At 37.2% G+C, this 26,438-nt stretch overlaps 6 protein-coding genes and 1 long non-coding RNA gene across 9 annotated transcripts in view; 4 read left to right on the top strand and 3 right to left on the bottom strand.

Moving 5' to 3' along the window:
- Nucleotides 1–26,438, bottom strand: part of LOC132201736 (uncharacterized) — a 76,683-nt gene that overhangs the window by 28,058 nt on the left and 22,187 nt on the right. The window lies entirely within an intron of this gene.
- On the top strand, nucleotides 827–5,269 carry LOC132201734 (uncharacterized). The gene is made up of 4 exons (XM_059628163.1): nucleotides 827–988; nucleotides 2,148–2,321; nucleotides 2,653–2,826; nucleotides 2,893–5,269. Exons 2-4 carry the CDS (start codon nucleotides 2,187–2,189, stop codon nucleotides 5,128–5,130), a joined length of 2,547 nt encoding a protein of 848 aa, XP_059484146.1. The 5' UTR covers nucleotides 827–988; nucleotides 2,148–2,186; the 3' UTR covers nucleotides 5,131–5,269.
- Nucleotides 5,140–6,545, bottom strand: LOC132201744 (uncharacterized). The gene is made up of 4 exons (XM_059628183.1): nucleotides 6,300–6,545; nucleotides 6,051–6,188; nucleotides 5,539–5,692; nucleotides 5,140–5,474 (listed from the first exon to the last, which is right to left on the bottom strand). The coding sequence occupies exons 1-4, from the start codon at nucleotides 6,346–6,348 to the stop codon at nucleotides 5,345–5,347; spliced, it is 471 nt and encodes a 156-aa protein (XP_059484166.1). The 5' UTR covers nucleotides 6,349–6,545; the 3' UTR covers nucleotides 5,140–5,344.
- LOC132201735 (ribosome-releasing factor 2, mitochondrial) lies at nucleotides 6,596–9,736 on the top strand. The gene is made up of 11 exons (XM_059628164.1): nucleotides 6,596–6,761; nucleotides 6,818–6,987; nucleotides 7,056–7,169; nucleotides 7,230–7,382; nucleotides 7,522–7,958; nucleotides 8,013–8,234; nucleotides 8,324–8,626; nucleotides 8,677–8,926; nucleotides 8,990–9,276; nucleotides 9,328–9,474; nucleotides 9,525–9,736. The coding sequence occupies exons 2-11, from the start codon at nucleotides 6,825–6,827 to the stop codon at nucleotides 9,696–9,698; spliced, it is 2,250 nt and encodes a 749-aa protein (XP_059484147.1). The 5' UTR covers nucleotides 6,596–6,761; nucleotides 6,818–6,824; the 3' UTR covers nucleotides 9,699–9,736.
- Nucleotides 9,716–26,438, bottom strand: part of LOC132201739 (ketosamine-3-kinase-like) — a 43,203-nt gene continuing 26,480 nt past the window's right edge. The window contains exons 1-8 of one of the 3 annotated variants that reach the window (XM_059628176.1): nucleotides 11,583–15,277; nucleotides 10,924–11,072; nucleotides 10,685–10,869; nucleotides 10,447–10,621; nucleotides 10,333–10,386; nucleotides 10,126–10,270; nucleotides 9,897–10,071; nucleotides 9,716–9,844 (exon numbers count right to left, since the gene is read on the bottom strand). In XM_059628176.1, the coding sequence (XP_059484159.1) occupies nucleotides 9,781–9,844; nucleotides 9,897–10,071; nucleotides 10,126–10,270; nucleotides 10,333–10,386; nucleotides 10,447–10,621; nucleotides 10,685–10,869; nucleotides 10,924–11,067 (942 nt within the window). In that variant the 5' untranslated portion in view covers nucleotides 11,068–11,072; nucleotides 11,583–15,277 and the 3' untranslated portion in view covers nucleotides 9,716–9,780. Of the gene's footprint in view, nucleotides 9,845–9,896; nucleotides 10,072–10,125; nucleotides 10,271–10,332; nucleotides 10,387–10,446; nucleotides 10,622–10,684; nucleotides 10,870–10,923; nucleotides 11,073–11,484; nucleotides 11,507–11,582; nucleotides 15,278–26,438 lie in introns of those variants that run through there. The other 2 variants (XM_059628177.1, XM_059628175.1) reach the window with 2 other exon arrangements.
- Nucleotides 11,631–14,292, top strand: LOC132201737 (DNA repair protein XRCC1). The gene is made up of 13 exons (XM_059628172.1): nucleotides 11,631–11,791; nucleotides 11,889–12,080; nucleotides 12,137–12,268; nucleotides 12,332–12,536; nucleotides 12,590–12,751; nucleotides 12,812–13,009; nucleotides 13,062–13,239; nucleotides 13,304–13,423; nucleotides 13,477–13,544; nucleotides 13,596–13,680; nucleotides 13,735–13,932; nucleotides 13,987–14,056; nucleotides 14,123–14,292. Exons 1-13 carry the CDS (start codon nucleotides 11,741–11,743, stop codon nucleotides 14,228–14,230), a joined length of 1,767 nt encoding a protein of 588 aa, XP_059484155.1. The 5' UTR covers nucleotides 11,631–11,740; the 3' UTR covers nucleotides 14,231–14,292.
- The window catches only part of LOC132201745 (uncharacterized), a 76,433-nt gene continuing 74,773 nt past the window's right edge, over nucleotides 24,779–26,438 (top strand). Inside the window, exon 1 of the long non-coding RNA XR_009442305.1 lies at nucleotides 24,779–25,032. This is a non-coding gene — a long non-coding RNA (uncharacterized LOC132201745). The remainder of the gene's footprint in view (nucleotides 25,033–26,438) is intronic.

Here is a 26,438-nt window from a genome sequence, read left to right as displayed (position 1 = left end):
CACCCTTAACAATTATCAAGCTACCATGGACTCAGATATCTGACTATGTCAGTTAATTATAATTATATAAACCTTTTCAGTGCTCGTTCTGAATTCTGCATTTAGTGCCTCTATCGTACTATGACAATGCATTAAATTCATAATTGTCTTAGTTGCATAGGGAGAGAGCGATAAAGGAAAAATTATATAGTGTGATTTCATTAAATTTTATTATAATTATCCCATATATTTGTTATATATGTTTTGTACATTGGTGGGCATGTTGCATAAATATTTTAAAGATTTGAATGATAATTGCTATTTGCGGTACTAAATCTCGAAATTCCGTAGCCCTGATGATTAGTTTTCCAAATTTAAATTCAATATTTTATTATTCTGAATAAAATATCAAAATATATAGCCGTTGAGTCGCGTACGCGTGTGGAGGGTATATAGCTATAGAGATAAAAAACCTTCCAGAATTTTTGCAGAGCCTCCATACTAACAATCTGTCGCCAATGAAGCAGGAAGCAGCATAAAATGTATGAAGTTCCATTGTGCAATAAAATGTTAAAACTTTTTGGAACGAAAAACAATAAAATGTTTGTTGCATATCGACGATTTAGTATTAAAAATATTATATTCATCACTAAAATTTTACAAGCACCAATAGTGTTACATCTTTTAGTATGAAATTAAGACGAATTGAAACAATTTAAAACTAAAGCCAATGCAAAAACAGGCACGCCGCGCCTGTTATTTTTACGGTGCCATATTGCACTCCCCACCCCCTTTAACATGGCCGACTCTCTACACTAGCGCCAAAAGCAGCACGGTGCACGCGTCGAAAAACTGCAGAGCAACATCCATTATGGCTTTCTCCGGCATCATGGCTGCGCACCGTTTCTGTTTTTAACGGACAAAGAACAATCCTTTAGTCGGATTCGACGATCTGCACGAAATCTTCAAGCCACTGGAAACTTGGGAACTTGGGTCTGCTGAGGAACAGGTAAAAACGTTATACTGAAGTGCAATCGTCCTTCATTTCCGGTAACATATTATTCGTTTGATCGTTTCGTCGAGAGCTAAAATGGTTTATTTATTTAATGCGTGCAGTGTGCATATATTTCTATATATAGTTATCGTTTCAGCGCAAAAAATAGAAACAGGCTTTTCTTTCTATGCTTTCATATGAAGAGTTCGTTGACGCTTCACGGATAATTTTTACTGCTTTAAATGTCTACTTTTCCACACTAAAATGCTCTCGTTTTCCGCGTCCTTTGGCAAAAACATGGACTTTCTCAAGAACTTTTTCGACTGATACATAATTGTACGCTTAAGAATATAATGGGGGACAATCACTAGAGATATCCTCACGGGATAACCATATATTATATAAGCTATAGCTAACCGCGGGGAGGCTGAATTCCCCCAATAACAGAACGCATATGACGTCGCTCCCGCGCTCTCGCTCCGCTCTTTAGCGGAGCGACGGTTTTTAGACAGGGCAAGAGCGGAGAGCGAAAATTCGCTCTTCTATAGCGCTCCCTACAGGTGGCGCTTGCAACTCAAAAAAACATTTTTTCTTCAATAATTATTATGAATAAAAAAACAAATGAAAATTTGAAATTTATGACAAAATTACATTACTTAGAAAATTGTTACAATACTTTTTAAACACCATAGAACGCGCAAAAGTGCCGAAAGTGAAGTTGTTTAATTGGAATAGAGACAAACTGATTTTTACGAATGATAAAATTATCACAAAAAGAGCGGCGAGCGGAGCGAAAAAAATTTAAAAATTGAAAGAGCGGAGCGATGAGTTTGCTAAAGAGCGGGAGTGGAGCGGGGAGCGCGTCATGTCTGCCCAATAATAATCATGCCCAGCTCAGCCTCATTAATAATTAAATTCGGCGTAAATAGGATTTTTGCATAGCACTATGCATATTAACTGAGCGATTCCGCGCAGGGAACGTTTGAGGCATTTTCGCAAGCACATTGCTTATTTGTGTGAGAATTCGTTAATTTTACTCCTGAAGCACTGTCTTATAATTTTTTTGCCAAAAATATTAGTTTTTTTTAACTAAATAAAATTAGTATGCACTGATCAAGTGATCAATGATTTTAACTGGTCGCACATTTATTTGTTTGTCTCTTTGTTTTTACAGCGTATCAATCCTCTCTTGCTGGCTGCGGAAGCTGCAAATATGGCTAGTGCAGAACCTGCATTAAATCAGGAACTTGCTTGTGACAAGCCGCGCTGCTTGGATCCTAAAAATATCAGCAACGATGTTCCTAAGACTACTGAAAGTCAGAAACCAAAAAGAAGACGCAACAAATTGGTAAGTCATCAGATAATTACCAAAATAATTTTAATTTTATTGTAATGCATTATTTTTATGTATGTATTTACGATTTGTTTTCTTCAAATCATAAATCTTATACATAGTAACGTTTCATTTTTTCAAGTTTATGAGGTTTAAAAAAAACCATTAATTATATTATTGAATGTGGGCAAACCTTTGAACAGATACGTCTCGCTGGTTGCATAACTTGTCAAGAGATAAAATTGTTTTTTCCTTGCAATCACTTGCAATATAGTACAGTCAGTTTGACTCCAATTTTATTTGAGCCATTTATAGCTCAATCAAGTTGTATTTTTTATGATTCCAGTTTGTTCGTTTACCAAAAAAGAAGCCTAAGAAAGTGCATTTACTAAAAATCCCACTCAATAACAATGAGGATGAAAATGAAAACTTGTCAGCAGACGAAAATAGCACCCCTCAACCTCAACAAGATCCTAAGCTAGAAATTCGGCCGTGCAAAGTTTTGCTTGATAAATCTGAGGTTTGTTTTCTTGTAACATTAATTTAAGAGCGAAAAATATTTGTTCTCCCTCTTCTCCAACTGCAGGTTCTTAATTTTCTCAGAAAAAGAGGCTTAAATTTGAAGGATCTGCTGAATGAATCTTGCCTAACCAGGGTAGATAAAGTCACCAATGCGCAAGTTGACGATCCAGTGACGCAGAATAAACTCACAGATTCTGAAAAACCTAAAAGTCCTCAAGCACATCAAACGTCGATGACACTTAGTCCTCCAAAGACTGCGTCTGCACCTGCTGCCTCACCTGCACCAGTAAGTCAACCAGTAAGTCAAGATAGTTCTTCAAGTTCAAAGTGCAGTGAGGTGTCAGCAAGAAGAGATTCAGCTGAAGTGAGTACCAGATTCCTTCTAAAAAGAGGGCATTCTGCCTCAAAAGGAAAAGAGAAAGGCTACAAACTGATTCAACTTCCTCCACGGGATGGTTCAGTGGGCAGTCCTGCATGCAGTAGTGACACATTATCAGCACTTGCTGACGACAGCAGTTCTCAGGAAGGCTCAACGTCTTCAACTTTGTCAACAGATGAAGGCATTAGGGGTGGAACAAGTTCTACTGGAGATAATGCCTCCAGCACGTCTGATAGTCTCCCAATCAAAAGGGTAAAGCTGGTCACAACGAGTAAAGACAAAAAGCTTTTCTACTGCATGCCCTGCTCTGAAAATTATAAAGATTTGGCCACTCTCAAGCTTCACATCTTGAAGTACCACCGGGAGTGTACAGATGTGACGTCTGTGTTGCATCCGCAAAAAAAGGGCACCGACATGGTCAAATATGCATCTGGCGTGGTGCTGTTCGTTGCATGTCCTTTTTGTAAGGAATTCTTTATAGACGTAACTGCTGTTTGTGATCACTTTGTGAAGGCTCACAAAAATGAATCTTTTCAAGAAATCATTTGCAGTAGGGTGCCCATCAAGGTAATGAAAGTGGAGCCTCTGTTGAAGATGCGACAAAAATTTTTCTGCGGCTTGTGCAAACTGACTTTTGATGAATTTGATCTACTGAAGAGACACCTTCGCGTTTTTCATGCCATTTTCGAATGCCAGATCTGTTTTTGCTTTTCCTTCATTTCTAAAGACGTCAAGAACCAATGTGACGCTTGCGCTTACAGAAAAACCGTTCAAAGAAAGCCAATTAAAGATCTCAACACTTGCTTGTTAGGGGAGTCAAGGGTGATGAAGGCGCAAGTGACCAACAATGTTCAAAACATTGTCCGCTTTCGATCGGTAACTTTGCCGTCTGATTACACTGCTGATGATAACGAAGATATGTGGAGCTCTGATTCGGTGATTGAGGACCTTGAGAGCAAAAAACACAATCAGGGTACTTGTATTATAACTCGGGTAATGCACAAAACTTCAAACGAAAAAAGACCTTCCTATTCACTTCATTTAAAGACGATCGTCAAAAAATTTCCTCTTATACCCACCGCAAGCGCGCAGGTTGCAGCCAAGCAACCTCCTGCCACTGTGGAGGAGGAGAATGATGATGATGAATATGGCGTGGACGCTCTGGAAAATTTGCTGCAGAACATGAAGTCATCAAAGGCGGTGCCTCAACCTGAGAAATCCACAGAATTCACCTTCAAACCCATCAAGTTGCCAAATTTATCGATTCTTAAGACTCAAGCATCTTCAAAGCCAGTCACGCAACCTGGCGTTTCTAAAGTTAGAGCCCCAATCCAGAAAAAGAAAGTTGGCAAGAGCCGGGAACTCGAAAGCAATGAATGTTATGTAGAAGAGCTGACATTGGAAGAGATGCAAATTGCAGGAGACGTTCGTCTCAATCTGAGTCTTTTGCGCAAAACAATAAGGCCGTGTCCGCTCATGCCATGTCTCTACTGCGACCGTCTGGCGCTTGACCAGTCTGACCTGATGGACCACCTGATTGTCAAGCACAACCACTGTCCAGTCTGTAGAACGGTCTTCGAGAGCAAGGAGCACTTCAGCAACCACGAGGACATCAAATTTTACAAGTGCAGCAGTTTCTTGTGTGGCCAGACTTTTCACACAGCAGAGCAGCTCGCCAGACACGAGGAATTTGTGCATGACCATGAATTTGAATATGTTGGTGAGGAAAGCCGGGCATACCAGTTTGAAGCCTGTGAGGAGGAAGACGTCATTCATTGCTTTTACTGCGCCGAGTACTTTGAAACCAAAAGTGTTATGAATGAGCATTTGATTTACGAGCACAACATTTCTCTGTGCGTCGAGTGCAGCAACTACAATTTAAATGGCTCCAAATGCAAATATTGTGATTTGGCGAAAGCTTAAAAAAGTGATTTTATATAAGATAATAATGTTTATTTATTCATGTATGTTGTCAAAATGGACGGAATTGTTAGCTGTATCTATTCGGATCGATTCTTATAAAATATACAGCAATTAAGATAGCTTAGTTTTCTTCTTAAAAAAATTATCCTCATAACACGACGGTTGCAAACATAAATTTTGACACTAGACAAGTGAAATGTCAATATTTAAAGTCTCACTGGAGGAAATATTTGATGAAAACTAATACAGTTGCCATGAGAGCTTTGGAAGGTACGCTAATGAGGGCACTATTGCACCACCAGTCAAAATAGCAGAAACACCAAGTTGTCTGGTCAAAGTGATCCCTGGAATTTTAAAATTTGGACTTAGTCTTTAATAAAACTTAAATTTATCTAATAATTTTTTTACCTTCTTATGTCAAGTTCATTAATGGAATTGTTGACGTAATGAGCCAACTTGACGTCTTTTGCTGCTGGACGACAGCCCTCATAGTGATCTGCTGGGACATCGGTTCTGAATGATTTGACAGTGCTCAGGCAGTCTCTGGTTATCATTTCAGTTGCTGCAAAAAGATCAAGTTAGGGATCAAATGTTAATTTAATTTCTTTGCAATGAAATAAGTTTTTTTCAAAGATCAAGACTTGAAAAGAAGTATAAAATTCATTTTAACTGGCTAAATTGTTTAATTAAAAATTTATTCCATTTTTAAAAAATATCATTATTTAATAAATCATTTATAATCTTTATCCCCCTCCCGCAAGATTTTATTGCATAATATACCATTCAAAATTGTGATTTTTTTTAAATTCAAGGAATCCTCAAAGGGATGGAATGATTTTTCTTGGTCAAATGTTATTTGCCATTATTTGTGCAGAATAATGTGCTAAATTAAATGGCACTTGTAAGATCTTTTACTGTACCTCCTTTCCTCTCAATGATTTTGACACACATGTCATCCTCCTCCGGACACCACTGCCCGGTGTGCCAGTACCAATTGAAGGGCGTTCCACATCCAGGGTGTGTCGAAACACATCGGTAGCAGTACGTCCCAGCATCACCTAAATGTAGAAAGTAAGGTTAAAAATCAAAATGGTAAGGCGTAGGAGGTTTCCAAAATCATGGTTGGTTATTAAAACTACATATTATGTAAATAATTATGCGGCAACAACCTGTGTGAATCAACGCCAAGACCAGGACCAAAAGAGATGCTTTGAGCATGGTGCGATTGCAGCCTTGTGGAGGTAAAATTTTGATATCTCTTTTTAAAAACCGAAAGAGAAACTATTTTTTGGTTGACTCAAATCAATGAGAAATCGAAAAAAATTAGAAGAACATTAAAACTTTCATCACAAAAATATTCGACCGCGCCTAGATCGGATACTGTTGATGTATTGTTTACATTAAATACATTATGATAAAGCGCATGCGCTTGATTCAGAGAGCTATCAGATAAGGCGGTAAAATTTAAATTTTGCAAACACATGGAGGGGGCATTGTTTTGATCACGACGGGAATCGATGTGCGGAAGAAAATTACATTTTAGCAATCAAAATCAAGTCTGTGATGAAATTTCTGTAGAAAACGAAGCTGCTTAGCTTTTTATTTTTAGATGCCAGTTATTATTAATTGAAGTAAGTCTTAATTTTGTCTTTTTTTATCAAATTAATCACAATAAATTGATTTTCAGTTCCAAAATGATTCTTCGGCAGCTTTGCAAATTTAAGTCGCCGAGCCGGAGGGCAGGGCTTGTGTATATTAAAAGCTGCACTCGGCAGCAGTCAAGGCCCTCATCGGATCTGAGGAGTGCCGACGTTGAAAGAATTCGCAATTTTGGAATTCTTGCTCATATTGATGCCGGTAAATTAATTGGGCTATATTTAAGAACTTATCGAACTTATATTTGAAAAATAAAAATCTAAATATAGGCAAAACTACTACAACAGAGAGAATGCTATTTTACTCAGGAACCATCAAACAGATGGGAGAAGTTCATCATGGAAATACTGTCACAGATTTCATGGACCAAGAGCGAAATCGAGGTAAAAAGTTTTAAACTACAAGTGTGCAATTTATTTTATTGAATTGATAAATTTATCCAGGCATCACAATTACCTCGGCCGCAGTCACCTTTGATTGGAATGACTACAGGTTTAACCTGATTGACACGCCTGGGCACATCGATTTTACAATGGAAGTCGAACAGACCTTGCAAGTGTTGGACGGTGCTGTTGTTGTTCTTGATGGTTCAGCAGGTGAAGTTTAATTTTTTGCATTTATTTATACTCCATTAAATACATTGAAACACACAACATCAAATATCAAGTCAATAATTAATTTAGTAAAAATTTAAAATACATATCAACGCGTTTTTAAAACAAAATCAATTTAAAGGAGTCGAAGCTCAAACCTGCACCGTTTGGAATCAAGCAGACAAACACAAGCTGCCAAGAATTGTGTACATCAACAAAATGGACAGGGCGGATGCAGATTTTTCAATGAGCGTCGAGTCTTTGGAGAGTAGATTAGGTGCAAACCCTATCGCTTTGCAAATTCCAATGAAGTCCAATGGTGAGAAGGGAATCTCGACTGTGATAGACTTGGTGACGATGCAGCTGCTAGAGTGGGACAGAAAAAAGAGCAAGAGCATCAATGTTAGTCAAATTAAGGGAGAATTGCTGGAAATGGCTCTTGAAGAGAGAATCAGACTGGTCGAGCTGGTTGCTGATGTTGACGAGATCCTCGCAGAAGATGTCATCCAGAGGGAGAGTCTGTCAAACGTTGTCCCTGCCGAGTTAAAAGCAGCTATTCGGAGAGCAACCATTAAAAAGGTTCCGAATATTAAAATTCCAGAGAGATTTTACTGATTGATTCTTAATTTGTAGCTTTGTGTGCCTGTCCTTTGCGGAAGTTCTTACCATAATGTCGGTGTCCAGCCTTTGATGGACGCTATTGGTCTCTACCTTCCTTCTCCCTTTGAGAGACCAAAAGATTATCTAGTCAATTTATTTAAAGACTCATTTTGCGCCAGGGCCTTTAAAGTCAGACATGATTCCCACAAAGGTGCTGTGACGTTCATGCGTGTATTCAGTGGAAATTTCCAAAAGGTAATTTTGCCATCGCTTTATTTTGCATGACCCTTGTCCAAATGGAAATTTTTAGATTATTTTAACATTAATTTTTTTATCATCACCAGGGACAAAAATTATTCAACGTTCGTCTACAAAAAGCAGAGCAAAGCGGCCAACTTCTCGTTGCCTATGCAGACGAGTATGAAGAAGTACAAGATGTTGGATGTGGAAATATTGCTGCTGTCACTGGGTTGAAGGACACATTTGCTGGAGACCTAGTCACCGGGAACCTTTCCTCGGCAAATAGTGCCAAGGCAAAGTTGGCTAAGTTGAAGAACATTGACTCGAATGAGGCCGAACACATTTTGGCTTCAAGCGGATCATCAATGGAGCCTGTTTTCTTTTGTTCAATAGAACCACCCTCTCAAGTTTGCTTTTTTATTTTTAATTTGAGTAAATCTTTAATTTTTTCCTTTAGTCGGCCCAAAAAGCGTTGGATAAGGCACTGTTGGAGTTGCAAAGGGAGGACAACAGCCTGAAAGTGATATTCAATCAAGAAACAGGGCAGACAATTTTAGGCGGTATGGGCGAATTGCACATTGAAATCATCAAGGAGAGAATTGTATCCGAGTACAAAATTGACGTTGATCTGGGTCCCATGCAGATTGCTTACAAAGAAATTCTCCAGGATGCTATCAAGGACTCGCACCAGTTTACTCAAAAAATAGGTTGGGGTTCAAAGTTCAAACGAAAAAGCAAATAAATGAACTATACATATCTTTTGTTTCTAGGCTCATCTCAGAGTAATGTTTCTCTGGTAATGTCCCTGGAGCCCCAAGACGAGTACATACAATTTCCTCTGGAAATGGATAAATCAGGAGAGGACGCGGCCAAATTGAGTTCTCTGCCTCCTAGAATTATAAATGCTCTTCGGAAAGGCACCGCAGCTGGCTTCCGGAGTGGGCCTCTCTTGAACTGTCCCGTCGTAGGAGTTAAACCTGTTTTGCATTCGTTTAGTTCCACTTATGGCACAACAGACACTGCAATCATCGCAGCCATGACTCAGTGTGTTCAAAAAGTAAGTGAAATCTATTTTAAAAAGGTAAAATTATTCCAATCTTTTATTCAGTTATTAAAAACTGGAGGCACTCGGCTTCTAGAGCCAGTAATGCAGATGGAGCTAATTGCTGACGCAGAAGTTTTGTCTGCAATCATTTCCGACTTGACCCGAAGAAGAGGAAATGTTGTTTCTATTGTCGAGAGGGGAAAGCAGAAGGTATGAGTTTTCTTACTATTAGTTTTAATTACTGAATGTAAATTCTTTAGGTTTTAATTGCTCAAACACCTCTGTCAGAACTTTTGGGATATTCGACAGAACTGCGGACGATGACCTCAGGACGAGCATCCTTTAGTATGGAGATTCATGAGTTGAGACCAATGTCACAAGTTGAGACAAACACAGCAATCAAGCGAGTTACAGGTTTTGATCCATCATTTTAGATTAAAAAGTAAAATAAGTTAAGTAGAATTTCTGGGTTATTTTTAATCAATAAGGCCCTGTTTTATCTCTTTGGATTTTTATTTAGTTTACCAGTTCTCGCATGATACTCAGGGTTGAGCCTCTGTATCCACTTCCGAAATGGTTCCTTTAAAATTTAAAATTTATGGAACAACCAACGATAACGAGAAATAACTTACCAATGATTTAAATTGTGGAATAGCAGGTACAGTTTGTGCCTCTTTGGGAATCCCTTGGTTTTTGGAATCAATTCATGATAGGCATTGTAAAATTGGCTATTGAATCCACCAAACATTCCTGCAATAGCCAAGTCATACTCATGGTGGCCATAGAAAGCAGCTGGGTCAAATGAAACTGAAAGATATATTTTTTCAAAAATTAATAAGAAATTTGCCATTGAATTATTACCAGGCAATGTGTCAGTTTCCGCTGCATTTCCACTCCAGAGATCTCCGTGCAATAGAGATGGGACAATTTTCACCTCTTTTGGGAAAAAAACTGGAATTTTAAGTTGTAGAATTGACCATAGCTCCATCAATTCCCTGTCGCCACCCTATTTTAATTGGAAAAATATTGATTTTTTTTACATAATTAAATAATAATATATGACTTTACGTTCTCTTGGAGAAGTTTAATCTGGTATTCCAAACGGTTTCGAGCGTAAAATATCTGAAAACATGAAAAAATAATTTTTATAAGTAAGCTCATAAAATAAAAATTATTAATTACTGGCCAGTCGACGGTCCAGGTGTTGTCCATGGGAATGTAGCCACAGCAAGTTGGAACATCAAATCCAAAATTTTGCACTCCCAGCTGCTCTTGTTCTTCACATTTTTCAGGATTTGAAATATTTGACTTGTTATTTTCTGCATTGGCAATTCTCTCTGCGTTGTGTAAGTGGAGCCTTTTTGAAAAAAATTATAACTTTTAATTCAATTAAAATTATTTAATCTTCAATTTCTCATACTTAGCCAATGCAGTGCCCATTTGTGATGAATATTTACTTAAACCTTTCATATCTAAATATTCCATCACCAAAACTGCTCCCCCCTTTGGATTTTCAACGACTGCCATCGGCTTTGGCACTTTCAGCGTGTCGGTCTCCAATATCGCTTTCAGCCCTTCGAATTCTCCGTCGAACATCAGCTGTGCCTGGAATGTATAAATTTAATATTTTAATTTGAAATAATTTATTTTACAAAATACATCTTTCTTGCTGTTTCTCTTCACAAAGACTGTGCCTTGATCTGTCTCGTAAGCATCACCTTCGTTGATGCAGCCTCCACCGCCGCCGCCTCGGGCCCTTTGAAACTTGGTAAATCCAAGCGCCGATTTTATTTTTTCTTCCATCTCAGCTAAAGCCAAGAAGTGTCAGTGTCAATTTTTATATAAAAAAAGATTATTGCCAAATTTTATATATGCTTGATGATGATCGAAAAGTCAAAAACAGCTAAAAGAGTCGACGGCGCAGTCTGACAACATGCTAGATTTTACCATAAATATATCACAAAAGAGCCCGATCTTTGAACATAATATCAAGATATTTTTTTTAAAATTAAAATTTTGATCACATATAATTATGGGAAAATCATTTTATGCGAAAAATTATTATTGCTACTGGAATTTTATATCAATTTTAATATTTATTTGTTCAGAAAAATAAGAAAATCTGGGAAAATCCTACAATTATGTCTACTTAAAGAAGAGTTAATTTATTAAAATCCTAATAAATTTTTTCTTTGTTTTATAATTAAATTCAAATAGTACCTAATTGATAAATTTTGTATCAACTCTAATATTTCAGCCCCTGCAATCTTCCCAAATAGGCAACCCCCACGTGCCACTAAGTCGTGCGAGTTGCATACGTTTCAGTTTTCCCAGCAACTCCTGCCGGTAGATGGCGTAGGTTTGCCGCCAAATGATGTTGTTTACCTCCCTTCGACTCTCGGTGGATTAGACTTTTTTGCACCACGTAAATCTCGGTCAAATTAGGGCTGAATTACGTAATTTCAGTTATTGAAAAATGCCGGACATCGCACTTCAGCACATCGTTAGTTGCAGCAGCGAAGATCCGGTGAGTGTCGATTTTTGTTTCCATTAGAAAATTGAATTCAAAATTCTCAACCTCGAACATGATAGACAGCATGAAAAAATTAATTTGTATTTTTCAGTCCTTTCCTGCGAAAAATCTTATCAACTCTTCTCGAAAATGGAGAACAAAGAAAGACGGCGACTCTTCTGCCACTGTGGTCATCCAACTCGAAAAAGAGACGAAAATCAACAAAATCGACATCGGAAACAATGGCTCAGCTTTTGTCGAAGTTCTTGTCGGCAAGTCCAGTGCCCCTGAAAAAGACTACGAGGTTGTTTATAATGAAATTAATTCTTACATTAGTAAATTTTGGATTTTCAATCAAAGGTTTTGCTCCTCAACTCGTCCTTTATGACTCCGTCCGAGTCTCGAGGTGGAACGGACATGACCAGGGTGAGAATGTTCGACTTGGACAAGCTGTGCCAAGACACAGCCAAACAGAAATGGGACCGAATTAAGGTATTAATTAAAAATAATAATGATAATAATGCTAATTATCTAAATTAAATGAACATTTTGCAGATAGTGTGTCAGCAAAAGTTTAATCTGCATGCTCAATTTGGGCTTTCATTCATCAAATTGCAAGCTCCGGCCGAGTCCAGTCCAGGATCTTCAGCTCTAGGAAGGTTTTTGATCAGAGATGAAGAGGAGGACAACATTATGCCTGGAAGTCTATTTGCCAGGAGGAAGGATATTTCCTTAGATTCTCCTTCTCAAGCAAAAACAGGTGAATTTTTATTTTTAAATTGAAGTATTTCTCTAGTGTGAGAATATTTGCAGTCAATGCGGCTATTTCCGAAGCCTCGAGCTCTCCAGGCACTAACGGCAGAACCAAAGCTGCAGTAATAATTCCCAAAAAACGAGAGCACTCGCTGAATGGCTCGACACCCAAGACAAAGAAGAGAATGATGCAGCCACCGTCAAGTTCTGCTTCAGCAGCAGGTTTGCAATCAAATTAATATAATTTTAGGTTTGGTCTTATTTTTATTCTATTCTTTAAAGCTTCGCCAACGGAAAGGGTTGGAAAAATCAGGAAGAAGCTTGAAAGAGGCAGTGACGAGGAGGACGAAGATGACGTCAAGGTAGTGGACCTTGAAAAATCTCCTGTTGCAAAACCCAAAGATAAAAAGTCACCAGCTCGAACAAAAGAAAAGGAAAAGCCAAAGGAAAAAAAGAAAGCAGAAGCTCCGTCTAAACCTGGTACAGTATTACAAATTTTATTTTTTTTTAATTATATAAAAACAAAATTTAGAACCGACGCCTGGAATTAAAGTGGCTAAACAGAAGCTGCCGTATGATCAGCTGCTGAAAGGCGTGACCTTTGTATTGAGCGGTTTCCAAAACCCAATGCGGGGTATCCTGAGAGACAATGCCCTCGACATGGGTGCCAAGTACAAAGGCGACTGGGACAAGACGTGCTCCCACCTCATGTAAATAAATCTTTGTTTGTAGCCTTGTGCAAAATCATAAGCACCGGTATTTTTTTGTATGCAGTGGGGCGTTTGCAAACACGCCAAAAGTAAAGCAGGTCAAAGCCATGGGCAACGGCAAGATAGTGACAAAGGAATGGATTGACCAGTGCTACAGAAAAAGAAAGAGATTCCCATGGCGCAGGTGCGATCAGGAATATATTCCAATGCAAATTTGTTATAATATTTACTTTTTAGATTTGCCCTGGAGAAAGCTGACCAGGACGAGTCGGAGAGTGAGGAGGAAATTTGGGAGGACACAAATGGTTGTATTAGGAAAATAATATATACATTTTTTTAACTGAATCAAATATTAGATACAGCTGGGCCGTCAAGTTCAGCTCAACCAACTGCAGACCCTGTCATTGTTTCAGACGAAGATGAACCCCTAAGCCCTGAGAGGTGATTTTTTTTTTTTTTTTTTTTTGAAGATGACTTAAATGAAATTGGATTTAGGGTAAAAATTGATGCCAATGGTAAGGATGACGACGATGCCATTTATGATGCAGAAACAGACAATGACAGCGACGGCGCCGAAGTTGCAAAATGGCCCAAGCTACCACATTTTTTTGAGGGTTTGATCTTCACTCTGCATGAAGATTTAGACAACGAGTCAAAGAAAAAGTTGAAGCGCTACATTATTGCAGCCAAGGGGTAATTTCTCTTAAGCTTCAGATCGGTTAAATTTTTATGGCAACTTTTTTCCAGCAAAGTTGTTGAGAATTTGAGTGAGGAGGTGAAGTTTCTAGTGACTGAGTCAAACGAAGGAATAGAAGAGGTATTTCAATTTCATAACATTTTTTTTTATTTGTAACTTATTTTATTTTATTGTATTTTATTTCAGTTAGCACAATTTTACCCTGACACCAAAGCAGTGTTACCGAAGTGGGTTTGGGAGTGCTTTAATAATGAAAGGTTGATGGCATTCGACAAGTTCTTGCTGAAAAGCTGAAGAATCAAAGTATGTTTTCAATTAATGTTTAAATAAAATTAATTTCTTCTATATGAAACCAATTTTTAAACAGTGATTTGACTTCGGCGTTGAAAAAAATAGTTCCTCCTTTGTTTTGCCTCGCAGTTAAATGCGCTAATCCAAATTGCACACAGTCTGTCATAATTAACTTTGTCTAGTGGCAAAAGCATCTATATTGATTTTGTCCGTCGCCGGATTAAAAAAGGAGCGGGGGCTGCTCTCTTTTACTCGTCTGTGTTGACAAAAATATTGAGCACTTCCATTAATCCCTCATTAGACAGAATCCCAGGCAGCTCTCTCTCAGTCAGCGAGAGGGCCCCCTGTTGTGTGCATTACCGCTCTTGCCGTACACGAAGAATTTAATTATACTCGGTACGCTCTCGCACACACAGACAAGCAGAATACAAAGCGGGAGACAAGTACAACACACTGCGACAGCAGCCGCAAAAAAAGACGCGCGGGCCAGTTTTGGCTGGAAATTACAAAAATAATACAACTTACGTGTGGTACACGCTCATTTTTCTCTTTTCAATTGTCTGCGCCGCGCACAATCTTCTCCCTTTTTAAATTATTCGTGCAAACAACCGTCTCGGAATCTCCCGAATATCATGCAAGGAGCTCGGCCGAATGTGTACATTTCTCTCTTTGGCTTTGTGAATTTGCATAATGCAAATGACACTTTGTACAAGCCGGTTCTTGTGTAAATTTCGGTTTAAAATTATGTTCGGAGCGTTTTTGTCTGCAAAATTACTTTCGGCTGGAACGCGAACATGTACAAAATCGAGCACGTTACAGCAAATAAAGCGCCGTAAATTATTACCATTTCCTCCCACGCAAACATTCATAAAGTCGACGACAATTCATCCCTAAACAACCCAAATGTGCACTTTTGGCCTGTCTAATAGAAAAATTAAAAACCATACTGTGTTTTAGGAGTACACGACTTAATTGAAATATAATACATGGATTTAATTGCTTTAACTACAAAAAACAATTTTCACATTAGTTTTTTTTAAAGCGTCAAATAATAAACTTTATTAATTCTACATCATAAATTTTTATTTATACCGTTTAAAAATATTTAATAACTTATTTTTATATTTAAATTTTTATCATTAAAATGTTAAATTAAATTTTTTGAATTTAAAGAAGATGCCTCATTAATATTATAATTTAAATGTGACAAACAAAAATATATAACATTCTTTGGATGTGAGAGTTTAAAAATGAACTTAAACGACAATTGACAAATTAAACAATCTGTTATTGTTGATATTAGTTTCTGTAATTCAGAAATTCTATAGATTTATATTTGGATCTTATAATACATAAATTCATTATTGGTATTATTGAAACTCGCCTTAATATGTATTATCAAAATTTGAGGGCATTGATGCATTTGTCTGTGACATAATATTAAACCCTTTCGCTCTAAATTCCTTTATTATTTCAAGAGGCTGCAACCGCTGTTGGAATTATTATCGGCCCTGTCACTTGCACCAAGAGCGGCCTGAACAAAGAATAACCTCGGCCTGGTTTCGCGCGCGCGAGAATTTTCGCCGGCTCTCGTCGTCTCTCGATGAATTTGGCGTTTAATAAAATGTCACGCGCGTTCGTTTTGTGCGAAAAGTGCTTGTTCTCCGCGTGTGTTTTGGCGTCTGGCGCGGCGGCCAATCGACGCGCGCGAGCGACTATAATTCCACGAGCTAGCCAGCGCGAGGAGTAATATGTAAAGGGGTTGGTTGGGTTGATCAATAATCTGTTACTCGGCACACTCCGTACCTAATCGGTGAGCAGTTAATCCGGCAATAATTATGCACCGTAGACATCGCCGCCGCCGCCCGACGCCGCTTCGTTCGTTTGCTACTATCAATTGTAATGGGCACCATTTCAATTACGCCCGCTCTTTTCCAAATTGACCTTATTAATTCTTGATTAGCGCTAATCAGAACAGACACGGTGCAAAATAAAAAATGCGCAGACTTTGAAATATTCCAGAAAATAATAAATTTTTTTAGTATGATTACAAAATGTTGTTTTGAAGTACAAATATATTAAATATTATTCTAACAATGAGAAGAAAAATGTTTTTGATGGTGGAACATTTTGATTAAGATTTAAACATACCAATTTTCGTTTTTTCTTTTGACCTGATAATATTTTTTGCAACTTACAGATAAATAACTGATTTATATTAAGGTTTTGCCTCTTAAAACCATATATGGCTCTCTCTATTGAAAACTCAACTGAGTAAAGCTTTTGACCTTACTTAGCTAAAAGGTACGTTTAATTCGAAATTATAAAAAAAGGAAAAATTTTGAGAGCCTCTTCAAACATTTCAATAAATTGCTCGCGAGTGATTGACTGATTGGATAAAGCTTAGCCCCCCCAAAAAGTAATCTACGTGTTTAATTGAAATTGATAAGATAATTCAAAGTAAAGATATAATTGTTGAAGAAATATAAACGTTTTTAATTTGCATCCAAGAACGAAACGTCCATTTTTGCGAGCCTATACCATAAGAAAGAATTCCAATTTTCAGCGTATTTCAGATTTTTTGGCGTGATCTAATAAAATGAGGAGCAAACCCATAATTTTTACTCAATGAATTCCAAAGTCAATTTATTACGTTATGTTTGGAGTAATTTTTTACTGAAAAAGACATTTTTCTTGATAAGTAGGTGAAAGATTAAATTGGTGAATTTTTGTGAAGGAAGAATAAAAATTTTATGCAATTGAAATCGGAAAATGCAAACATTAAAAATCATTTAAAGTAAATTGTGATAATCGGCAGAAGTATATTCAATTCAAAATAATTAAAAATGTGGGAAAATCCCATATTTCTTGTTCATATATCAAAGATATCACAGGCAGCATTGTCGTCTGGACCGCGGCCGGATCACATTGGCCGAGAGACAATAGAGAGGCTCTCACTCGCTTCTGCGTGCATGCAAATGCGGAGGCACAAATATATATATAAAATAATATTTCGCTCTGTCTCTCGGTATGGGGGAGTAGAGAGAAGGCGAAGCAGCTCTCAATGAGTTCATTGATCACCCGGCAGACTGACTGACTGCTGCTGTGCACACAGTAGTCATGCATATATTTCCACCGCGCTCTCTCATTACGCGCCGCGATAACACTCTCGAAATACACGAACGAGTGCTTTGCTGCTGCACTCGAGGGCTCCACGCAACGAGGCAATATTTTCGTTGAGCCCTCCCACGTATATTCTTCCCTACAAAACCCGGTCATTTCAATTCAAATCGTGGCCAGCTGCGTTTTTTTTTTTAGGAAGTTTGACGCCCTTGTCGTGTGTGTGCGTTTTTACGGCGCATGACCCCGTTTTGCGCCGTCACATTATTATTGTCATTGCCGCGCCAGAGCCACTGAAATAATAATTTTTCTTCCCGTCAACGCAACTATTGACCCGATCTAATGCTAGGCAATTAATTCTATTTTCGGCACACAAAAAAAAGAATACTGTGAATTGGTGAAAATGAGAAATTAGGTTATTTTTCAGCACGTGCGCCCGTTCAATCACGCTAAAAATCAGGACACTACACGGAGAGGTATTAAAAGTGTGGTAGGAAGTCCAATTTGGTGAATATTTGAGATTATTAGAGGTTACTTTCTATGGATTTCAATTAAAAACTAGACATTTGTTTCTGAGCGGGGTGCTACGAGTACAATCATTGATAATAAATAACAATGAAAAAGTTTTTTTTATATAAAAAAAATTTTTGGGCCTTTCAATCAGCCAAAATTGTGGCACATATGCATATCATGTTATTCTTTCACCTTAATTTCAGAGTTTTAATGGAGTTGTTTTAAATTTTTTTTTACAAGCTGATGTATTTAATTTTAGGCCATTAAAGAATTAATGTCCTAATTATATTCCATTCTTGAAGGCGGAGTTTATCCGCACAGTTTCAGTATAAAAACCATACTTTTCCCTGGTCATAACTTGATAATAATTTTATTTTGTTTACTTACTTCAGTTTAAAGGAAAATTTCATCATTTTTTTGAGAAACCGGCAAATAATAAATTAATTTTGCTAGTTCCAAAAGGAATTGTTTAAAAGTTAAAAAAAAAAATAAGATTTTTTAATGACTTTCTTGATATTACATAATTATTTTCCTCGGTTCATCACTTCTCTTGACGCCCCCGGCGTTTCATAGAGGTTTCACCTTTTCCTCAATTTTATTTTCATTTATTTTTTACAGTATAATGACTTTTTTACAGTGAAATTTACGCAAGATAAAATATGAATTTGTCACTTTGAAGCATGTTTTAGAAATAGGCAATCACAATTGCGCCACGGAAACAGTTGATTTAATTTTCTACAAAATCATCTCGCATCATTAATTTTGTCAAAAATTCCATACATTTAAAAACTTCAATTTCGCAATATATTTAATATTTTCAATCAAAATTTAAAAAAGACCACCAAACAATGCTATTTAATTTACTCTCTTCATTAAAAAAATTTTAAAATAATTGTAGCAACGAAAAATTTTCAGTTTTTTTTCCAGATCATTATTATCTGCAACTGAGGTGTCGCCGCTCCGCTTCGAGGGCACCACTTGCTACTTGCATTTATGCAATATCGCCCCCTTTTTTGCTAAATCGGAGGGAAAATAGGTGGGTGGGGTCAGAAATTGTTTACAAAGTGTCAAGTGAGGTTGTGTGAGATCAAAAGTCGGACTGTAACGAGTTTTTTGGACATAAATCAGTGCAATTTCGGCCCGGTTGACGACAAGCGGCAAGCGGAGGTCCACGTGAACATCTTTCCAGCGCCGACAGCAGGTAAATTTTCACGTAAATTCACTTAACAAGAGCACGAATCGATCGGACATTCAGAATACTTTTCATATTTGCTGTTAAGCCTAAAATTAGCTCATAAACAAGATTAAAAGAGGAAAATGTTCTGATGTATACTTGAGTATGTACAAAAGCGAGGCCAACTGTAAAATATAACCGGCAATGGCAGACTTCCCTCATTTAATTGCAATTTAGTTTTAAGAAGTTCGTTTTTTTTGGGCTCAGAGACAGAGGACATCTTATTGTTAGCCCCATATATGAATTGAATTCGTCCAAATTAATATAAGAAAATAAATGGCTCAAATATTTTTAGGCAATTTGGCTTAAATTATTTTTAATAAATTTTCATAACCGTCTTAAATACATTGTCCTCATGACGAAAGTAGCAAAAATTCTCTAAAAGTAATAATTATTAAAAAGTAATTTGCAATTAAAAGAACCGCGAGGCCGTAACTGGCCACACTGCAGTAGCAGCACCATTATAATATCATAATTTTCTTTTTAAATCTGGTAACTCCATTTTAGATAAAAATATAATTTGTTTTTATTTTACAAATATAAATCTTAATTGAAAATTAATTTATAATAGTAAACAATGTCAAAATTTAAAATTTCGTTGGCTACGCGGACAAATGGAATGGCCATTAGCAACAATATTTTTCATTGTTGTTAACACACTTAACCATATTTCAGTGTGTAGCTGGTGCTTTATTTTTATTGTTAACTTATTTGTTTATTTATTCTCCATTTAAAATCTTGAAATAAACTTAAACAACTTACATCAAGTCAATACTTTAAAAATAAAAGAAGATTTATTGCATAAAAATTAAATAATATATTTCTTTTAAAATCAATGTTATGTGACAGGTTGTTTTGGAAGCACAAAAAATGTGCCAATGGTGCTCAAGCAAATAGAAACCAACTCAATAGCATAAGAAGCTGTAGGGGTCATAAATAGAAACAATAAAATATGTTTAGGATTAAACAAAAATTATTGTTCAAGCAGAGATCCCATCGGTTCTGAAAGCACCTGCTATTTTCTTTCTTCCACCAAAATGATATCTGTCAGTTTAATTAAATGCTTAAACCATAGACAAATTTTCCATCATAAAAACAGTAATTTTGCCAAATTATTTCTTATTTCCTTCTGAATATTGCAAATTAATCATATTTTTATATTGAATTTCTGTCAATAATCAAAGTCTTGGTTGATTACATTATAAATCTTTTGATTGATAGCAAAAATTTCAGATTACCGAACGGATCGAAAAAAATTGCAATTTTTTTGGTGCGTTGTCTGGAAATCCGGCAACTGGCGAGACTCGGCCGTTGGAATAAGAAGTGAAGGTAGCGCAGAGGCAGGCAAGAGCAACCGCCACGGCATTCCGCGGGGATGTGCAAAGTGCATAGCGCGAAAGTAAGCGTGTCTGGCGATCGAAAAGGCGAACGAACCGAGTACGCGTGGTGTCTGGGCAAAGAGAGAAAAAGAAAGAGCAAGAGAAGCTGGCGGCGGCGGCGGGGGCCGCGCTAACGAAGTGGTGTGGGCGACGGGGGCGGCTCGAGAGAGAAAGAAAGAAAAGGGCAAGAATGAGGAGTTTTTCACGCAGAGCAGAGGAAAATCAACAAGTCTGCTATGGTGGCTGCTGGCCTTGCTGTCTGGCCGAGAGTGCAATCGCGGATAAGCGGCCGGGCCGCCAGAACAGGGCCCGCGCTAGTGCAGCAGCAAATAGACCACAATCGATACCCGCCGACCGACCGACCGACCCACCACGAGCAGCTCCTAGCTTTGCCTCTTTGCCGCCTCCGCATCCCCAATTTTCCCGCAGCTCACTCCAGAAAGAAGAGCGACTCTCGAAAAACATTATTGTATTTTATACTTTGTGTCGAGTTCCTTTTCTTCTCTTTTTGCTGAATTCTGTTCCGAAATCTAAATTTGGCCAAAGCCGATTGCGAGAGCGCACAATTTTCGCCTGCCTGGCAACCGACGCAGCTTTGGGCCGTCTGGCCACCTGGGAGAGCTTTGTTGCTCTTGAGGTGTTTCTGCTCAAAAGCAGCAGATTTTTCTGCGGAAAAATTATTGTGCCCATCAATGCGCAGTCCTCTGTTGTGATTCACAAGATTCCTTTGATGAAACTCGGATTTTTCTACCTATTGCAAAAATATCTACATTCTGAAGCAAGATACTCGGATGGAAAATGTTGAAATCAAATAAATTATTTTCAAATTTTGAATTGTTAAAATTTTTGCAAAATATTATTTTTTTTATTGCAAAATGCCAATTTTGAGATGAAGCTAAATTTTGCACACTTGTTTTACCTCAAGCTGTTAATAATTGTTAAAATTGTATGTTGCAGAGAACAATTCATTATTTAATTGACATGTATTGAGCTCAAATTTTGAAACAAAAATTGCATTTAATATGTTGAAGGACTCCTTCATGTCATAGTCAAATTAAGTCTCTACAACGATGTTTGCTTAAAAAGTTCCATTGTTTTGTAAACTTTCCATGAATCGCAAGGATTTGGTGAAATAATTAAAAATTGCAAATAAATTTTGCCAATTTTGAGTTAAAATGACAGGCTCTGCTGTCTTTGAATATGCTGTTTTTTTTTTTTATCCAAAATTAAAACGACTCTTGAAAGTGAAGGTCAATTAGAGAGTAAGAAAAAAAAATAAAAGCAAAATTTGAAAAATTTCATTTTTTATCAAAATTAAAATTTTTTTCAATTAATTTCAGCTTCAATCTGATGGTTTATTTATCAGGTTTCTGCTTGAATTTTATTTTATCACTTATTAAATTAAAATATTATAATCAGGTTTTTCATACTTATAATTTAACATGATTTTTCGGAGCTTGAATTTTCATTTCAAAATGACAAGCATCTTGAGTGGAATTTTAATTCAATCAAATTTCTTTCTTACTGCATTAAATTTATAATAATATAATTATATTCATTTATTTAATTTTATATTTGCAAACTGGAATTATATTTTATCTTTTCTTTAACGACAGTATTTTTTTTTATATCAATAATCGATTTCCCAATAAACTTAGCCATGGAGGCGAACAATTAATCATCCTTTCCATTATTTCCTGTCGATATGCTGGAAAACTGCTGATTTAGACGTAAATTCGGAAAAGGACACGATTGTCTCTGTCATACAAAGAATATTGAAAGGATATGGGCGGCCATTCTTTTCAATATAGAGCCGAAAGAAATTATATAATACCGACGACTCTGCAGGCATCATATAATAATAGACATTTGGAGGAATTCTGAATAATTCATATGAGAAAAACGAGCAGCGCGGCGGCCGAATTCTCTTCCCGCCGCGTCGATCGCCGTCGCCGCACATATAATAAGCGACGTCTCCGGGCGCAATCAATCAATATGTTTTTCCAAAAACATTTCACCGAAGGACCTTCTATATAATTTATATAATATATTTTCTCGTCGCGAGCACGTGTAGAGCAAAAAAAAGCAGTCGTCTGGCTCGCGTCAAAATAATGTTACATGAAAGTTTGCATTGTGCGCGAGCGACGCGCGGGCACAGGGTGCGAACGCGGGTCACGAAAGCGGCGGCGTCGCTCTCTTATCGGCCCAAGACAATCAACCATCAGCAGGCCAATTTCTGGTCGCATGGCCGAAATTAATTCCGAGGGCAATCCGCGTGCAGGCGAAACAAAAAGCTTCCAACTAATTTGATCTTTTTTAATTATAATTTTTGGGCATTTTAATACAAAATAAATAGAAAAATATAATGGTAATTAGCCTTATTAAGTAGAGGAAAAGAAAGGAAGGTGTAACAAGTGAACGAAGCCAACTTTTAGTTACAGATTTTGGTCAAAAATGCATAAAATTTAAACAGGAAAATAACCCAAATAATGTAGACATTTTTCATAATCAAAAAGTACTCAATTTATTAAACCCCTGTAACTGCAATTCAAAGTGAATGTGAATGACAAATATATTTTTTAAATTTTAAATGCAATGTGAGAAAGTTTGCATTATATGTTGTTCAAAAAATTGATTTCTCCTCACGAATGTAAGTTTTCCTACGTTGAACTAAAATCTTACGAATTTTTTAGTGAAGCTTTATCGGGCTTAAAATTTTTTTATATTTGTTTATTAGTTATTAATTTGTTCATAATAATTATTAAGTTATATTTGCTTTTGTTTTTTTTATTTGCATTAATTTTTTAATATTAAAATATTTTACTTTTATTTATTGCTTTGAAAAATCAGTAGCTTAATTTTTTGTTTTTTAAATTTTTTAAAATAAATGATAAAGCTATTTTGAAAATTCTTTAATAACCATCTGGCAAAGCTTCACTAAAAATCAATAATGCATTTGCATGAACATGTCTTGATATCTTTCTTGAAAACTGCATGTTCAAGCCTCCTGGAGTGCTGTAACAATATTAATTATTTTTCTTGATGAAATACTGTATTTCACATTAATATCGTTCTAAAATTAATATAAATTTGTGTTCCTATGCTAATTGTAAGTGTAAGATTCAATGATAATTAAATTCAATTGAAGCATTTTTGGTGTTCAATATACTGAAGCGATCAAATTCAAATGGTCATAAAACATGTTAATACTATTATATTGATTGAAAATTTAATTCATATCTTTCCTATACTTCAGCACAATATCGTTTTTATTAGTTTGTATCATCTCTTAGGGGCTAAAGAGTTGAAGCCAATAATTCAAAAGATTTTAATTTTAGATGTAATATTAAATATTAATAGCGAATAATAAATTTTTGGACAGAATCTAGTTGAAAAAAATATTATATTCATCTAATCACATTTATCTAATCACATTCATATAAATAATCCACATTCATAATTAATTGACGTTTCTTCTAAAGTAAAGCCAATCAAATTTAAGATTTCTTTTGGAAATAAATAACAAAACATGTACAGCCTGTTCATTTTTATTTTTAATTCGGACATAAAAAAAATTGATGTCCTATTTCATAGTGTGGATTGAAAATTATAGCAGATATCATTAAAAGAAGCATAATTCCCCAGAGAATCCAATTCTGAATAGACCTTTACCATATGTCATGCCAGTGAAATATAAATTTAGATTGAATAGAGAATAAATAAATAAATTATAAAAAAATAATATAAGAATAAATTAATTTAGATCTTTGGCAAAACAAAACAGATTTGAAAATTTATCATGAGACCCAATGAGACCGTTGACTGAAATTTAAGTCAATTTAAGTGTCACGGTTTCACTAAAAGGAAGTAAAAATTCCTATAAAATTTCACATGAGATTAATTTGTGCCGTTTCCAGCCAGCACTTTTTTTTGCATCATGCTTCACTTTTGTAAATTACTGCTGATTATTAGTTAGGTGAGATTTAATTCAACAGAGTATTTTGATTATTTATAAACCTAGAAAAAAAAAATTTCTCGCGACTGAAATTTTGCATTTCGCGAGTGTGACACTTGGGGGTCAACGGCCCATCTCGCGCGCTAGCGAAATTCAGGCAGCCGCCGCTCGAAATTCGCGAGCCTACACGCGCGCGTTAGGTCGGCGGAGCGGCGCGTGTGAGTGTGTACCGAGTATGTACCGCGAGAGAGTAAGCAAGTAAGTAAAAAAGGAGTCAGTGCGCGATTTGGGTTACCCCCACAAGTTGTTTTGCGCCATGGCTGGGTCAAAGTATAGGCAGGCTGCAAGTGCGCTTGTGCACCGTCGGCGGCCGCTCCGCCGCCGGCACAGCCGCCTCACTTGTTCTTATCGTCGGCCCGCCGCTCCGCATTGCTACCCCACAGTGCAACCCTTCAACACCACCGTCCACCGGCGAGGGCCCGCCCGGTCCCGCCGGGTCCCGCCGACCCCCCGAGGGCTCCGTCGTCACCCTGAGCAGAGAAAGAAGACGAGTCGCGTCCGACTTTGTCCGACGCCGTCCCGACACCTTCCGAGGCAGTCAAAGGTAAGCAGGACTCGCACCGCCCCCGAGGGCCCGGGGACCCGCGAGGCCCCGCCAGACACGCGCGCGCCTCGGGGTCATGCAATTACTGCGAGCTGTGAAATTATTGATTTCCTGGAGGCGGCCTTGGGTCTTGAAACACTGGCCGACTGGCTGGCTGCCTTGCGCGCTCTCGCCACTCGCGTTTCGCGCCGCTTTTTATAATTTTTTGTTCACCAACCAAAATCTAGTGAACCCTGAAACTGGAATTTTAAATTAACAATATCATCGAAATACTGTTCGACAAAACACAAAAGTTTCCACGAAAAACAGAAAAACACCAATTTTTTGGTACTTTAATTTTGAAAATGTTTTTTTTTATTATTATTATTTTAATTCAAGCCAATTTTTTGTTCGATTTTGTCTTTTTTTTATATTTATTTTCTTTTTTCTTCCAAGGTGCAGTGAACCTTTCAATTTGGAGCAGCCAAGCGGCCGGTCGAGCGAGCACCCCGCGTAGACTGTCTGTGCAGCTAGAGAGAATCAATGCTATACACAGAGTATCTCTCTCTCTCTCTCTCTCTCTCTCTCTCTCTCTCTCTTGCTCGCTCGCTCGCTACCCCTATGTGCCGAGCGAGCAGGGTGTCTCGACCGACCCTGCTCGCATTTCTCGCCGTCTGCCTCGCGCATTTTCACCCCCGGCTTTCCGCCGCCGCCACCGCGTTGTAATTTTTTTTTCGCCAGAAATTTATATGTGTGTATATTATACGTATATATTCCCCCAGCATGCACGACGGCGGAAAATTGCGAATCTGCTGCGTGCACGACGGTTTATGTAGGCGCGCTCTGGGAAAATGGAAATTTCCGTTTGAAGTTTGCGAATTTCAAGACCGTAGGGAAATCCGAAGGGGTTTGCGCGTCCGAATTTGATTAGCGGCGAAGAGCGTTCGAAAGTTCTTGTTTGGTTAACAAAACGCGCAGACACTGGAATCGGCCTAAATCTTTTTGGGCCAGCAGCGCTCCCCGTATCTTGATGCAACTTCTGACAAGCGAAATAATGTGGTCAGCGTTTTACGTGACGTCTGACAGCTCAAAATTATTTGTCTGGCACGTGTTTGTTTGTTAAATTGTGGAAGTCGACGGACTCATGTAAATTTGTATATTTTAATTTTGAATGTAGCTTAAATTAAGGAAAAAAATTGAATTTCATCTGATGATTTGCGTAAAAAGGTGCTGGATTTTTTTTCATCTTTTCGTTAAATGTATGGTAGGAAAGAGGCAAATTAAACCAAGATCTTCACCATAAATTAAGGGATAAAAAATATAATAATAAATAAATGTCTCAAGCAGGACTGAAGTTCAATTTTTGTTAAATTTCATTTGAATATAATTATATTATTAATGTTTTTTTTTTTATAAAAGTCGCTTGA

This window comes from Neocloeon triangulifer, unplaced genomic scaffold (assembly GCF_031216515.1).
Source record: "Neocloeon triangulifer isolate White Clay Creek 2 clone unplaced genomic scaffold, ASM3121651v1 ptg000014l, whole genome shotgun sequence".
Classification (NCBI taxonomy): domain Eukaryota; kingdom Metazoa; phylum Arthropoda; class Insecta; order Ephemeroptera; family Baetidae; genus Neocloeon; species Neocloeon triangulifer.
This window is presented reverse-complemented; position numbering and strand designations above follow the sequence as displayed.